Source organism: Phocoena phocoena, chromosome 6 (assembly GCF_963924675.1).
Source record: "Phocoena phocoena chromosome 6, mPhoPho1.1, whole genome shotgun sequence".
NCBI lineage: Eukaryota > Metazoa > Chordata > Mammalia > Artiodactyla > Phocoenidae > Phocoena > Phocoena phocoena.
The window spans coordinates 3,058,384-3,075,896 of NC_089224.1; the positions used below are offsets into that span (position 1 = coordinate 3,058,384).

Below are 17,513 nucleotides of genomic sequence, written 5' to 3' on the forward strand. Positions count from 1 at the left end.
GAATCATACAGTATTCATCTTTTTGTGACTGGCTTATTTCACTTAACATAATGTTCTCAAGGTCAATCCACTGTATTATATGTCAGAATTCCCTTCCTTTCATAAGGATGACTGATACGGAGGGTTATTTCTGTCACTTTGCTATTTGTTTTCTATATGCCTTGTGGTTCTTTTGTCCCTATTTCCTGCATTACTGTCTTCTTTGTGCTTAGTTGACATTTGTATTGTGAAACATTTAAATTCATCTCTCATTTACTTTTTTAAAAAAATTTATTGATTTATTTATCTTTGGCTGTGTTGGGTCTTTGTTGCTGTGCACCGGCTTTCTCTAGTTGCGGCAAGCAGGAGTTACTCTTTGTTGCGGTGCACAGGCTTCTCATTGCGGTGGCTTCTCTTGTTCCAGAGCACGGGGCTCTAGGCACGCGGGCTTCAGTAGTTGTGGGGCGCAGGCTCAGTAGTTGTGGCTTGCGGGCTCTAGAGCGCAGGCTCAGTAGTTGTGGCACACGGGCTTAGTTGCTATGCAGCATGTGGGATCTTCCTGGCTCAGGGCTCAAACCCATGTCCCCTGCACAGCAGGCAGATTCTTAACCATGGTGCCACCAGGAAAGCCCCTCTCATTTCATTTTATATATTTGGTTGGCCAAAAGGTTCGTTCGGTTTTTTTCCGTAAGATGGCTCTAGTAGCACTTAGCTGTCTTTAACTTCATTTGAAACAATTTTGTCAGATTGTATGTGACAGCTGTCATATCAGCATGCATTTAAAAAAAGACATCAGGGACTTCCCTGGTGGCGCAGTGGTTAAGAATCCACCTGCAATGCAGGGGACACGGGTTCGATCCCTGGTCCGGGAAGATCCCACACACCTCAGAGCAACTAAGCCCATGCACCACAACTACTGAGCTTGTGCTCTAGAGCCCATGAGCCACAACTACTGAGCCCGCATACTGCAACTAATGAAGCCTGTGCACCTAGAGCCCATGCTCTGCAACAAGAAGCCATTGCAGTGAGAAGCCCACGCACCAGAACAGAGAGTAGATCCCTGCTCGCCACAACTAGAGAAAGCCCGTGCGCAGCAACGAAGACCCAAGACCCAATGCAGCCAAAATAAAATAATAATAAAAAAATAAAATTAAAAAAGACATCAAAATTGGTGAATTTTTGTGTAGCCATTTTAATACTGAAGATAGAAGAGAAGGGGGCTTCCCTGGTGGTGCAGTGGTTGAGAGTCCCCTGCCGATGCAGGGGACGCGGGTTCGTGCCCCGGTCCGGAAGGATCCCACATGCTGCGGAGCAGCTAGGCCCGTGAGCCATGGCCACTGAGCCTGCGCGTCTGGAGCCTGTGCTCCACAACGGGAGAGGCCACAACAGTGAGAGGCCTGCGTACCACAGAAAAAAAAAAAAAAAAAAAAAAAGATAGAAGAGAAAAAGCAACGTTTTCGGCATATTATGTTTTATCATTTCAGGAAGGTAAAAACACAACCGAAATGCAAAAAAAGATTTGTGCAGTGTATGGAGAAGGTGCTCTGACATGTCAAAAGCAGTTTGCACAGTTTCATGATGGAGATTTCTCACTGGACGATGCTCCACTGTCGGGCAGACCATATGAAGTTGACAGCGATCAAATCGAGACGTTAATTGAGAACAATCAACATTACACCACCTGGGAGGTAGCTGACATACTCAGAATATCCAAATCAAGTGCTGAAAATCATTTGCACCAGCTTGGTTATGTCAAACGCTTTGATGTTTGGGTTCCACATAAGATAAGCGAAAAAACCTTCTTAACTGTATTTCCGCAGGCAATTCTCCACTACTTAAATGTAATGAAAACGTTCCGTTTTTTTAAAACAAATTGTGACAGGCAATGAAAAGGGGATACTGTACAATAATGTGGAACAGAAGAGATAGTGGGGCAAACGAAATAAACCACCAACAACCACACCAAAGGCTGGTCTTCATCCAAAGAAGGTGATATTGTTTATATGGTGGGATTGGAAGGGAGTTGTCTATTATGAGCTCCTTCCAAAAACCCAAACGATTAATTCCAACAAGTACTGCTCCCACTTAGACCAACTGAAAGCAGCACTCGACGAAAGGAGTCCAGAATTAGTCAAAAGAAAACGCATAATCTTCCATCAGGATAACGCAAGATTACATGTTTCTTTCATGACCAGGCAAAAACTGTACAGCTTGGCTGGGAAGTTCTGATTCATCCGCTGTATTCACCAGACATTGCACCTGCGGATTTCCATTTATTTTGGTCTTTACAAAATTCTCTTAATGAAAAAATTTCAATTCCCTGGAAGCCTGTAAAAGGCACCTGGAACAGTTCTTTGCTCAAAAAGATAAAAGTTTTGGGAAGATGAAATTATTAAGTTGCCTGAAAAATGGCAGAAGGTAGTGGAACAAAATGGTATATACGTTATTCAATAAAGTCCTTGGTGAAAATGAAAAATGGGTCTTTTATTTTGACTTAAAAACTGAAGACACTTTTTAGTCAACCCAAGAAGTGTAACCTATTTTCTTTGTGTTAACAAGGGGATTACTTTCGATACCATAAAATTACAATACTCTAATTTGGACTTCTACCAGCTTAACTCCAATAACATATAAAAACTCTGCTCCTCGGCTTCCCTGGTGGCGCAGTGGTTAAGAATCTGCCGGCCAATGCAGGGAACACGGGTTCAAGCCGTGGTAAGGGAAGATCCCACATGCCACGGAGCAACTAAGCCCGTGCACCACAACTACTGAGTCTGCACTCTAGAGCCCTCAAGCCACAACTACTGAGTCCGCGTGCTACAACTACTGAAGCCCACGTGCCTAGAGCCCATGCTCCGCAACAAGAGAAGCCACTGAAATGAGAAGCCCACACACTGCAAGGAAGAGCAGCCCCCCTCGCTGCAACTAAAGAGAGCCCACGCGCAGCAATGAAGACCCAATGCAGCCAAAAATAAATAAATAAAATAAATTTTAGAAAGAAAAAAAAATACTGCTCCTTTACATCTCTGTCCTACTTCTTTCAGTTGCTGATGTCACCAAATTACATCTTTGTACAATGATATCATTGTTTGTATGTTTCAAAACGTAAAACTAATAATTTTTTTAAAGTGCATTAGTCTCTTAAATCATGTAGAAAAACAAAATGGGGAGTTACAAACCAGTTACAATAATACCAGCTTTTAGACTAGTAATTGCTTTTTAAAAAATTTATTAGTCTCAAATCATGTAGAAAAAGGGGAGTCACAAACCACTGCTGTAACAATTCTAGCTTTTATAACTGCCCGTGTATTTACCTTTACTGAGCTCTCCATTTCTCCACATGGCTTCAAGCCACTGTCTAGTGTCCCTTCCTTTCAATCTGCACGACTCCATTTAGCACTTCTTTCAGTGCAACTCTAGTAGTAACAAATAGCTTCAGCTTTTGTTTATCTGGAAATGACTCTCATTTCTGAAAGACAATGTTGCCAGATATAGGATTGCTGGTTGATAGCCTTTTTTCTTTTAGCACTTTGAATATATCAGCCCAGTTTCTCCTGGCCTGTAAAGTTTCCACTGAGAAATCTGCCGGAAATCTTACTGACGATTCCTTGTATGTGATGAGCCACATCCCTCTTGCTGATTTCAAGATTCTCTGGCTTTCAACAGTTAAGTTATAGTGTGTCTGGGTGTGGGTCTCCTTGAGTTCATCCTACTTGGAGTTCATTGAGTTTCTTGTATGTTTATATACATGTCTTTCATCAAATTTGGGAAGTTTTCAGCCATTAACTCTTCAAATACGTTGTCCGTCCCTCTCTCCCTCTTTTCCTTCCTATGATGCACATGTTGGTCTGTGTGACAATGTCCCACAGGTCCCTTAAGCTCTGTTCATTTTTCTTCAATCTTTTATCTTTCTGTGACTCAGACTCAATAATTTCCATTGTCCTAGCTTCCAGTTCACTGAGTCTTCTTCTTCAGGAAAGGTTCAAATCTGCCTTTGAATCTCTCTAATGAATTTTTCATTTTAGTTATTGTATTTTCCACCTCCAGACTTTCTTTTTTGGTTTCTTTTTAGATTTTCTATCTCCTTATTGATATTTCTGTTTTGTTCATATAGTTTTTTTTTTACTTTCTCCATGTCTTCTTTTAGCTTTGAGCCTCTTTAAGACAGTTGTTTTCAACTCTTTGTCTAGTATATCTGCCATCAGATCTTTTTCAGGGATAGTTCCTGTTAGTTTATTTTTTTTTTCCTATGAATGAGCTATACCTTCATGTTTCTTTTTTTTTTGGTGGAAAGTAGTCATTTGAATCTAAAAATGCGGTACCTCTGGAAATCAGATTCTTCTCCTTCCCCAACATTCGCTGTTTTTTGTGTTTTTGTTGATTGTTGTACGTTGTCTCTGAGCCAAGATCAGTGTGAGGCACAAACTTAAAATCCTCTCAGGTCTTTTCTGAGTCTGCATGTTCTCTGGATATGCATGGTGACTTTTTTTTTTTAAGATGTTGGGGGTAGGAATTTATTTATTTATTTTTGCTGTGTTGGGTCTTCATTTCTACACAAGGGCTTTCTCTAGTTGTGGCAAGCGGGGGTCACTCTTCATCGCGGTGCGCAGGCTTCTCACTATCACGGCCTCTCTTGTTGCGGAGCACAGGCTCCAGATGCACAGGCTCAGTAGTTGTGGCTCACGGGCCCACTTGCTCCGCAGCATGTGGGATCATCCCAGACCAGGGCTCAAACCCGTGTCCCCTGCATTAGCAGGCAGATTCTCAACTGCTGCACCACCAGGGAAGCCCCATGGTGACTTTTTAATTTCCCTCAGATCCGTGGTTGCTTTGAATGCCTTAAGTTTTAACGTCTGTCTCCCCAAAGGTGAAAAGAAAGAAATGTAGCAGGGGGGAAAAGAGCTGCTGGCCCTTTAAATCCTCTGGAAGTCACATCAGCCAGAAGGGGAGAGGCTTGCAACAAATTGGGGAGGAACAATAACAATGGCTGCCCACCTCTTTCCCCCCAGATCTGAAGTAGCCATCAACAATCAGAGCACAGATCCCTGATATGTGGAGGACAGGGACCTGTCTGCCCACCCTGGTTCCCACAAGGTGCAGGCAAGCTGCTGCTGGGATGTATGCACAGCTGGATGTCTCAGTGCTGGGATGTGGGGGATGAGTAGCCCCTGCTACCTAACTAAGAGGTGAAATTGACTGAAATTAACCACAATTTACTATCCAAGTCTTCCCCTGGAAGTTGCAAAGATTCAAGAGATTCCAGAGACCCAAAATAGTTACATCAGATAGATTCTGCCACTGTATTGTTGTACAGGTGGGGAGACAGATTCCTAGTGTTTCCTACTCTACTATCTTCCCAGAATCTTCTCCATCTGTATTTATTTTAAAATACTTTTATCTCTTTGATTAAATAGGTAACCAAATATTGCTTTTCAGGTACCCAAAACCGTCTCTTAATCAAGTGACCAAATCTCTGACAACTCTGTAATCTTTCCTCCCCAAGATTAGATCCTAAATTTAGAAAAAATAAAATAAAAATTCTAGGCTACCTCTCACCATATGTATTAGTTAGCTCAACATTTTTATAAGAGCTGCATGGGAAGACTTACCAAATCAACAAAGATGCTCAGCATTTTCTAGGTTAAGTTTGTATACATAAAATATTATTGGGCTTCCCTGATGGCGCAGTGGTTAAGAGTCCGCCTGCCAAAGCAGGGGACACGGGTTCGTGCCCCGGTCCGGGAAGATCCCACATGCCACGGAGTAGCTGGGCCGGTGAGCCATGGCCGCTGAGCCTGCGCGTCCAGAGCCTGTGCTCCGCAACGGGAGAGGCCACAACAGTGAGAGGCCCGCGTACAGCAAAAAAATATATATATATATATTATTAATATAAATATTTCAGAAAATGCATGCTTTATGGAGGTCCCAGAGATTTGTCAATGACTTTGCTGTCCGTTTTTACCCTTAGGGAAAATATTCATCAAGCCAGTAGCAAATACCCCTATGGAGAACTGTATTCTATTACTGGTTACTATAAGAAATTAACTACAGCCTTTCAGTCTCATTATCAAACAGGCCTTTGCTTCTTGATGACCAGAAGGCTCCTGGAAAAGACTCTACTAGGAACACTAAACTACTGACACCTCAGAAAACACACTCTTGAGTACAGGCTTCTGAGCTGACGCTGCTTACGTTGAACAATGGACTGAGTCAATATTCCTAAGGCTTTTTCAGTCCAGAAGCTGATATACATCATAAAAGCAGACTCACCCAAAACCCAGCATGATAAGAATTACTAGGACTGAATGAACTGAGTTAAATGAAATTTAATTACGTGTATTTATTTGAAATACAACTGGTATTATACATGTATTTTTAACGTTTCATCCTTCTATACTTAATGAACATATGAAGTTCTCTTCTTTCTCTTCTTAATCTATCTCTACCCTCAATTTAGTAAATTGTGCTTTTCTAGACTGAAATATAACATCTTGAAATGATTATCTGCTTCTCACTGACCCTTTCAGAATTTAGAAATAGTTTTACTGAGTTTTACTTTTCAGGAATATTGTAATTTTCATTGGTTCAATAAGAATGTACACTCCTTTTTACCAGAATATAACTACACAAATCAATTGTGCAACCAAAGCCATACTTGGACTGTCTTATGTGAGGATGAATTTCATTCAATCAGTTATGACAAGCCTGCTGCCCACAAATACACACAGAGCCAATTCCTACATTGTGCCACCAGGGTACTGGCCTAGTGCCTGACTTACAAGGTCTCAGCATCACAGGTGGCAAGGTCATTTAGTAGTAGCCAAAAACCTTGGCAAATCTGAAAACCCTCAAGAAGAAAAAAAATCACCCAAATTTATAGGTACTGCAGGTGAAATTCAGTGGAAAATGTACTGGGGTTGGTTTACTGGCCTTGGGATAGAAGAACAAATAGTATTTTAAAAAGTCCAATCTAAGATTCCTTATGAAAACTTCTGGACAGAAATCAATTCTGTGGCCTTAGTAGCTACATAGGTGCTCAATTCTATAAGGCTCTGGATTTTCAGAGCAAACTCAAGGAAGTCTGTATGACTAATTAACACTCTGACTGCACCTAAATATTAGGGCTAACCCTACGAGACCAGACTTTCTTTTAAAAGAACATACATTTGTAAATTACCAGGAGACGAGACTATCAGAAAATTTATCCAACACTTAGAAATAAGCCAAAAATAGTCAGTGGCACATCTTTTTAATATCTACATGGGGAAAGGCCATTCAAGGATTGTTCAGCAGAATGTACTTACTTCATATCATTGTTTACTACTGAATAAAAGTCACAGACTTAGCCTGCTTCCTAACTTGACGAGGTTTTTTTCTGGTAAAGATGCAAACAAGGAAGTATCACTGAAGAGAATGGCTTGAGCAGTTGGAGAATTTCCTTGTCTCACGCGTCTCTGCTCCTCACGCGTCTCTGCTCCCACTTCCATTCTAGAGATGGAACAAAACCATCTCAGACTGATTTCAACCTACAGCCTACAGCAAAAATGGCCTCTGACCTCTGTTTTCCTGCTTCAAAGCTCAGAGAGTAGTAGGTTGTTTTTGTGTAAATAATTACCATTTTAAATAGGCTAACAAAACTTGTCATTTTGAAGGGTAGGAAAAAATGCTATTAACTTAAAAGAAAGGCTTGCCAAATTTTTATTGTTTATATGGAATAATCTCAGATGGACGAAAAAACTAGAGTAAATCTCCATAATTTCTAGGATTACAAGAAAAATGTATGTACACACACACACATATATATCGTTATGTACTAAGAATATTTATCCAACAGAAAAACCAAATCCATAGGGCTTCCCTGGTGGCACAGTGGTTAAGAATCCACCTGCCAATGCAGGCGACACAGGTTCAAGCCCTGGTCCAGGAAGACCCCACATGCCGTAGAGCAACTAAGCCCGTGCGCCACAACTACTGAGCCTGTGCTCTAGAGCCGGCGAGCCACAACTACTGAGCCCACGTGCCACAACTACTGAAGCCCATGCACCTAGAGCCTGTGCTCTGCAACAAGAGAAGCCACAGCAATGAGAAGCCTGCGCACCACAACAAAGAGTAGCCCCCGCTCGCCCCAACTAGAGAAAGCCCGCATGTAGCAACGAAGACCAAAAATAAATAAATAAATTAATTAATTAAAAAAACTAAACTAAACTAAACCCATAGATTATCAATGTACTTTACAGTATAATGTTACGGAATTTAACAGCAAGCATTTTAAACTCCAAAAGAGACAAAAGAATAAAAATAAGCACAAGCAATGGAACATATCAGATAAAACTGTAATAAAAAAATAGCACCTGGTACACAAACAAACATTACTATCTGACCTTCACCACAACAGTACCGTCGGCTACCTGGTAGGAATATCCCTACTACTGAGTGAGGATGTAAAGTCACAAAGCAGTTAAGTAACTTGTGAACGTAATTACCAAGCTGATAAGTAGGACAAGCACTCAAACCCAAGTCTTCTCACTCCAAGTTTTGGGCTCTGCCTAGTAGGCTTAATTGTGGAACATGAGGTAAGGAAAGCTTGAGGAATACGATACTACCCTACTCGATAGTACTTGTAACTCAAGCTCTCATCTTACCATATCTCCAAGTTGCTGCCAAGACCCTCAAAGTCCCCATCTGTATGACGTTATCAATCAGCTGATGAATTGTGCCAAGGCGGTGCTACCACAGACGCAGCCTTCCTCAGTACCTTGACATAAGCAGACTGGGGCCTCCGCTCTACAGTAAATTACAACCTGCTTGGAGAAACAACTCTAATGTGACATTATTCAGAGTACAATAATAAGGGTGCACAATGCACTGAAGGTGAGTGTAGACTGGGAGGAATCCCATGGACTATTAGGTCGGAGCTAGAAACAACAGATGTACAGACAGCAAAGCGGATGGATCAGAAACAGTCCTTAGGGGAAAAGTAAAACTGAATGAGATATAATACAACAGGTACACATTTAAAAATACATGTATACAAAACAATGATGGCTATTTTGCAGACATAGACAGAGATATTGATTAAAGACATTAGAAGGGCTGCCTAAGGATAGAGGGGAGTGGAACAGAAATGAGTACGAAGTGAAAAGAAACAAAGCAAGGGCTTTGCTGGAATGAAATATAACGCACCTCTTAAAACTAATGCAACTGATCTAGGGACTTCCCTGGCGGTCCAGCGGTTAGGACTCCGAGCTTCCACTGCAGGGGGGCACGGGTTTGATCCCTGCCTGGGGAACAAAAATCCCGCATACGGTGTGCCCGAAAAAACAAAACAAAACCTTATACAACTGATCTATATGGACCGACATGTCAATGTAATCAAGATAATTTTTAAGCGACAAAAGCAAGACAGAGCATGGTATGTATACTATCCCATTTCTGAATATGCATGTCTCAGTGTATACGTGTGTATGTTCAATATGAAAAAGAAAGCACACCAAACCAAAAGCAGTGGTAATCTCAGGAACAGAACGGCAGGGGAAGACGGCTTTCCATCTCCAAACCTCTGAATAATTTTACAATTTAAGTTTGTAAAAAGAACATTTTATAAACTCTGCTGTTAGATAGGGGTAGGTTCAAACACCAATTGTGACTTTGGGCAAGCTACTTAACCTTAGCTTTCTTACCTATTAAATAGAGAAAACTACAGTACGCTAATTCACAGGGGGATTTAAGAATTAAAAGAGACAACAAATGCAACACTCCTAGCACAGAGCTCCCTCCATTCTCCTACGTAATAGCCTGCAATTAAAATTAAGGATGGGTGATAATGAGAAATGCAATAGGAATTCAGAGAAAGAAAAGATCATGGAAAATCAGGGTACCTATGGAAAATCTAAAGAGGCTGGGACTTGAGCTGAGTTTTTTTAAAAATGGTAAAATGTTAGTCAGGGATGCGGAGGAGAAGGTACTACCAAAATAAAATAAATAATCAAAAAAATACACAGGAAGAAGAATGAGAGGTATAAACCTGTGTCCCAGTGCCAACCACAAAATGAATGTGCGATAAATATCTGGCACATCCATGAAAAAGGGTGCACACTAGGGAACAAGAAACAAGACTGTGTACGTAGAATAGCTCATATTTTAGAGATCCTTGAAATCAAAACAAAGACTGGATTTCACGCAGTTGCAGGGCAAGGCTTCTAGAGCTGGAGTTAACAGCAAAGCCACATTCTAAGATAAGGTGGCAGTAAGCCAACTGACAGCATATAGAGTAATCAATCAGCTACCCGCATAAAAATATAGTTACACACACACACAGGACACAACGTATACGACACACACAGCAGCATCGCCATAGACGGAAACGAGACGGGACCTGAACTCAGGAGGGAGGTCACGAGAGCTGGAGTAGGCGTCCAGTTAATACTCGTAGTACAAACAAACAAGCGCTGAATGAATTCTCAACAACACTTACGGAGTAAGAGCCAGTCTCCCACGTGCTAACTCACCTGGTCCTCTTGAAACAAAATGCCTTTCTGGGCATTTATTCGTTTAAACAGATCCCCTCCTTCACAGTAATCCATCACTATGTAGAGAGAGCCATTTTCTAAAAAATATAAACGTTACAGTCCATTTTTTAAAATGTACATCAAAAGCATAGCTACATTAAAGGTACCTAAAGGGTTTACTAAAAAGCAGCAATTAATTAAATACGTTGCACTAAACTAAAAACAGAACCACAGCCAGAAGAACTGAAGTGCAAAGTCAAGGTTTACTGGACGTACAGACTGTGCGGTAACTTGGGTTAACAGGCAACTCCATCATTAATGACTTTTCTGCCAAGAATATATCATCCCATTATCCACACTGACATAAACATCTCTGCAATATGGACAAAATGCAGACAGATATAGTTGATTTCATTTAATAGATATATTTCCTTAAACGTCAACTATAAAAATCACATTTTTCCAATCATTTGTCAGAGATGGGTAACCTTGGTTTTTAGATGACCATTACTTTCCAGCTTTATTTCATCCACTTAATTACCTGTTAAACAAACAAAATAACAGATGCTGCGATGAACTGTCAGGACTCAACAGTGAGACAGTCTCTACTCTCCTGGAGCTCTCTTTGTAGTGATATATAATCTGTGAACGAACATGAAGATGGGGCACTTCCCTAATCACCTGTATGCCTCAGTCCACAGGATAAAAGACTTCCATGACCCTTCCTGTGGTAGACAGGATGAGAAGAACACTTCTAATCCTTCTCTCCACCCTCACTCTTCCATAGGACTAAGACCACACCACTTCTTCCCAGGTAAGGAAGAGTGGCCAAGATCACCTATTACAGCTCCAGGAACAGCCTTCCCAGAGTTCACTTCTCTTGCTGCCTTGTGCTGACGGCCTTGCTCCCGGCACCCTGGATGGTGGTCTTGTTACTCGCGGTGCTCACATTCACCTTGTATACACTGCTTCCACTGTGCCCAGGGTTGGGAACCTACATGAATGAGCTGATTAAGAATCTGTGTAACTCTTTACAATTGATACGAAAAGATCATCCAAATATACATGTGAGAAATCACTGTGCGAAAAAAAGAAAACAGAAGACCGTACAATCTACTACTTATGAAAAATATGTATAGAATGTCACCATTTACATAGTATGAGAAACAAAAAGCCAAAAAAAACTACCGTGTGCTATGATTTATGTATGCTTATTAACGCTTAGAACATTTCTGGAGGGAAACTCAAGATAGTGGTAAAACAGTGGGTACCTCCAGGAGGGAAAAACATGTGACTCAAAACTAGAAACAGAAGGCAAATTTTTTACTGTTATGTAACCTTTGAATTCTGTACCATCTGCATGTAGCAAAAATTAAATAAAACCATTACAAGGTTTTTTTAAAAAGGTGTGTATGTTTGTGTGTGAGAGACAGAAACAGACACAGAGACAGGGAGACAGAGAAGGTTAAACAGGACCTGAGAAAGGAAATGGAGAAGCAATCCTGAAGAAAAATATCTGAGCTCTGCTATATTTTTTTGCTGTTTAAACAATTATCATTTATTTTGGGATAAGTACTAGTTAAAATGTAAGGTTAAAAGAAAAGTCTTTTCTGCATGAGGGAAATACTAATCTGTTTTGTATTCCTTCGATCATTCAAGCATCTGAGTGCCAACTATGTTCCAGGCACTTTGCACAAGATGCCAGGGATACAGAAATATAAGACACCACCCCTATCACCAATGGGCTCACACAGTACTGAAGAAACACCCTCCAAAAAACCCCAACATAATGACCACCTAGAAACTGCTTGAAATTGAAGCAAAAAGACTGTAAGGCGAGTGACAAAGCCTCAAGGCATGTTAAAAACGACCGAGAGTTTAAGAGAGGACACGAACCACGACCTCTCAGCGAAGCACGCACTGCTGGCAGGCTAACCCTGTAATTCTAACACTTTTCTCCCTTCATCGCCTCTCACTTGAGAAGCTGAAAAAAATCCTAGATTCCCTAATTCCCAGTCTCCCCTACAGTTGGAGGTGGTTACTGACTCCATATCGGTCACTAAGATCTAGGAGGAAATCTGAACAGTGGCTTCTGAGAAAGCACTGGCTCGTCTGGTCACAGGACAGACAAGAGCAAGCTGCTGGTGCTGCCCTTGCCCCTTCTTTTGGCATCTTTTGGATGCAGGCGCTGCCTGGAGTTGCAAAGCGTCTTCTCAGGACAAGGAGACAGGATTGGGCTTAAAACCATGCCTATTAAGGATGTCAGAGTAGAAATCAGACAGGGCCTAAGCTGCCATATACACAGGACAGCTCATCTTTCAGACTTCCGGTTAGGTGAGATCATTAAATATCTTTCTCACTTAAGCCAATACTGGCCAGATTTTCTGTTACCTGCAGCAAAAAGCAATCCGAATTTAGCCTCAAAGAAAAGCTTTCTTCAAGTACACAGAGAAGTTAGATTTTGGCAACACCAATGGGGAACAAGGTGAATGCCAACACAAGCTCCATAAGTGAGACTGAGAAGCTTCCATTAAAGATATAAAAGCTACTCTTGCAACAGTAAGAAGTAAAACAAACTTATGAGGTTAAAAAAACACAGACTGTAGGAAAATACAAACAAAAGAATGAAAGCAGTTAGAAGGTAATAGCTAGAGACAACTAAAAACAGAGAGCAATATATGAATAACAGTAGAGAAAACAGAACTGTATATAACACAGATACCCCAATATACAGTGACACAACACTATCCCAATGATAAGGTCAAATTTTTAAAAATTTTAAAATGTTAGGAATATAGACAAAAATGTCTAATTATAATATTTAATATAATCTAATTATACATTTATATACCTGAAAATACTGTTTTCTCCCCACTCTCCAGTTTTACAAAACAATTTTATCTGAATTTTTCACGTGTCATCAATATAAATGTCTTTTATTGATTCACCTATGTTTCCCCCATACACATGATCTTCATTTCCTTTTAAGTTAACTGAAAGAGAGCACTTTTAAAATCTGTTTATGTTGTCAGTGGAATTTTTTCTATGTCCTAATTCCCATACACATAAGATTGGGACCTTAAAAAAAATCCTAGAGAGTTCCTATGCATGATTGTCACAACATAACCATACTACCTTTTAAGTGACTTTAGAAGGCTTACAATAGTATCTGCAGTTATGACATCAGTATTAAATTTCTCTGACGCCTCTTTTTAAAACTGATTCTGCCTGAGGACCTCTATAAGCACTCAAAACTAACTCAGTGAAGTTTTCTTCCCCAAAACCACTTTGTTATTTAATGTATTTTAAAATTTGAGAACACATCCTGTAATACAAGAGACTTTATAAGAAAGAATTCATCTGTAAGCTAAGACAACTTTATGACAAACAAATTTTGGAATATTTTTCCTTATCTTAAGATATATATGGATTCTTTAAAAACAGTGAAATGAAAACTTTCCTGAAACAAAGAAAAACCAGAATCTGCAGGCAGAAGGGGTACAAAATGTTCCAAGAGAGACAGAATCAGAATTATTAATACTAAGCCATATTCTGGTGAATTTCAATTCTAAAGAAAGAATCCTTTGAGCATTGAGGAAAGATAAAGTAAATTACCTTCAAGAGGAGAAGCTTTATGCTGACCTCAAACTTTTCTACAGAAACATTCAATGCCAGAAGATATAATGTGATTGTAAGGGAAAAGGGGTCATCAAAGATATTTACTCACGTATAAAAGCATCAGTTAGACACTCTCAGAAATGCAAACAGTAACTGCATTGAGGGAATACAGCATCCATAAGCTCGTCATGAAAAAAAATTGATGAAATCCAGAAAAGTTGGAGATAAATTCAAGTATCTCTGGAAAGGGGTATCTAAGTTATAAAAGAACTAACAATAAGAATTGAATCTGTCTAAATATAGAACCAAGGCCAAACAACTCTAAGAATTATAATTTCAGAACAAAAGATAATTATTAAATATTTTTACCCTGTCAAGATGAACAAAAACCAGTGGGGAGGAATTGTAAAGACACTAATTTCCTCACCTTTCATGGCAGACATTGAAAATAACATCAAAATTTTCACTTTTTTAACCAACTTGCTTATTTTTAAAAATTGAGAGATTTAAAATGTTCACATATGTAAGTTATTTTTAATCATTTTAGAGAAAAATTAAATATTTGTGTTTCAGAGCTCCCAAAAGCTCTATGAGAATCTAAGAGGTCCAAAGAGCTACATGATTAAAATGAGAAGATGGCTCAGGTGAGGCAGAAACAGGGACCAAATTCTATACCAAATGTATAGAATCACCAGACGAAACTACATCTTATAAATCTGAGAATGAACTATAGGCCAGGGTTGGAGAGCTTGTGAGAAAAAGGAACTCTCATGCCCTTTAGTCTAAGGACTCCACTCCTAAAAGACTGCCACAGTACACAGACACCTGTACAAGGAGGTCCAGTGCAACACTACCTGTAACAGTGAAACACTAAATACAACCTAAGTATCCATAACAGAAAAGAGGCTAAACAAATTGTGATACAGCCATAAAGTGCATCCGATGGAAAACACTGCAGATGTTACAAGAAAGTTGTAAAGAATGGGGTGCATCAATACACAGTAACATGGAAAGATACCCATGAGAGACAAAGTGAAAAGAACTAGATGCAGACATAAATAGACACAATCCCACTTGTTTTTAAATGTCAAAGGCTACAAACATATGCCTGTTCCACACGGTCACAGAAAATATAGGAAGGAATCAATGTGGAATTATTCACATTGCTTACCCCTAGGGAATGAGAATGAGTGGGAGGAACAGAGAGCTTGGGGTTCATGCATGTCTGCACTCCTGAATACGTTTACCACGAGCATTTACTCCTTTAAAACTAAACGCCAGTAACAATACAACCTTATTTAAAGAACGTGCTATCCCTTTTGAATCATTCAGATGTTTCTAGGTGAAGCATTCAACATAAATACAAAACATCTGATAGAACATGTGTTGACATACATTCAAACCTTTTACCTTGAAATAGTAAAATCTTGGTGACGAAAGAAGAAACTAAAAGACAGATGCTAAGGGAAAGATAAAAAAAAGGAAATTCAAGGTCCTGAGAAAGAAGAGATGGTTAACATTGTACTCTTTCACAGGAGCTATAAAGCCTCATTTCACTGCCATCATAAAATAAATAAACTGAGTACTTTATGGCATAAGGTGTTAATGATCCATATACTTTTTAAAAGTATGTTCTACTTTACTAGATACCAAGTTTATTTGGGAACAAGGACACTTTAATTCAGCTGCTGAAACTGGTATGTAATGTGACCCTGAAATGGTCATTTAAACTATCTTTTACTTTCAATCTAGATTATCTATTTTGCAACTGACAGAGATTTATGATAATGGGAATGGCTTCAATAAACCACCTTCTCCTGCCTTTAGAGAAGCTTTGTCTTATCTTAGTTCCTGCATTACCAAATATGATGGTAGATATTTCCAAAACAGCAATACTTTATAATATTTTAAGAACCTGAGAACACTCTCAAGCAGGATAATTTCTAAAATCGGAACATTTTCTCAGTGGCAGTGGTGGTAGCACTTAAAAGAAGTTTAGTTAAAAAGGTGTAAATGACTGTTCCTCCTATGTCTAAAATGCATGTGTATTGAAGCAGAAATGATATACTTTTCTTCCTGAGAATAATTCACAAAAAGATCCTTAAAAGGGAAGTATACAACAGTTGTCATAAGGCTTAGGAGTTCTTTTGAGCGTTCTTGCAAAATTTATCTGACCTTCAAATGATTCTCTATACTGGACAATATTTGGATGCTTCATGTTTGCCAGCACTGCAACTTCTCTCCTTGATTCTTCCCTTTCTTTACTGGACATCTTAAATAGAAGGAAAAAAGAAAATAGTAAATTAAGTAAATAAACAACATAATAGTCCATCAAAAAGAGAGTGCTTAAAAATAATGCTACCGGGACTTCCCTTGTGGCGCAGTGGATAAGACTCCGCGCTCCCAATGCAGGGGGCCTGGGTTCAAACCCTGGTCAGGGAGCTAGATGCCACAGGCATGCCGCAACTAAGGAGCCCGCAAGCTGCAAGGAGCCAGTAAGCCACAACTAAGGAGCCCGCCTGCTGCAACTAAGACCCAGCACAACCAAATAATAAATATTTTTTAAAAAATAATAATGCTACCAATGAAGCACAGCCCAAATACTAAAATATAGCTAGAAGTTAAAAAGAATAAGTTGAAGGCACAAATACAACAAAAACATTTTAAGATGTTCAAACCAGATTAAGTCACAGAACAGTAGGTGAGGTATCTTTTTTAAACACATAAACATGAGCACACATCACAGAAAAAAATCTGAAAGGATTTACAGACTCTTCTGCAATTAGTGGTTCTCTCTGCGATTACGGCAGTCTTTCACTTTCGGTCATGCATTGCCATATATTTTTTTATTCTCTCCTGTAACCAGACTTCTACTTGGATGACCAAATGAAAAATATACTTACACTTGAGATGTTAATTTCTTTGATAACATACTGTCTGCCATCTTCTATAGATTTAACGAGAATGGCTTTTCCGAATGAACCTTCTCCAATCTTCTGTACTCTAACATACTTCTCCATGGTTCTTTTTCTAAGGCATCTTAACAGATAGGCTAGATATTTAAAAAAAAGAGTAACAGTTAATAGAAATAAAGCATGTCGTCTATAACAATTATAATATTTAATTCAAATTCTATTCCTCAGTGATTTGCTTACTTAAAAAAAAGATACATAAAATCTTTACTGAAGGTTAAATAAACTTTAACTCAATTTTAGTCATGCAACCTAGAGATAGCTAAAAAGAGAAAACCAGTGACATTTCAATCTTATAAGAATACTTTGGAAAGTCAAATACTGTACATACTTAATGGAGGATGAAGCAAACCTTTTCCTACATGAACTAATTAATTAGCAGCATTACTTTACTACCTGCAATAAGAACACAAGCTTAGCAAGACTATTTCCCAAA

At 39.3% G+C, this 17,513-nt stretch overlaps 1 protein-coding gene across 1 annotated transcript in view; it reads right to left on the reverse strand.

The window, feature by feature from the left end:
• The window catches only part of NEK1 (NIMA related kinase 1), a 60,710-nt gene extending 43,585 nt beyond the window's left edge, over window positions 1-17,125 (reverse strand). Inside the window, exons 1-3 of the mRNA XM_065879846.1 lie at window positions 17,009-17,125; window positions 16,281-16,377; window positions 10,488-10,585 (exon numbers count right to left, since the gene is read on the reverse strand). Coding sequence (XP_065735918.1) covers window positions 10,488-10,585; window positions 16,281-16,377; window positions 17,009-17,125 — 312 coding nt within the window. The remainder of the gene's footprint in view (window positions 1-10,487; window positions 10,586-16,280; window positions 16,378-17,008) is intronic.
• Between the last annotated feature and the right edge of the window lie 388 nt (window positions 17,126-17,513).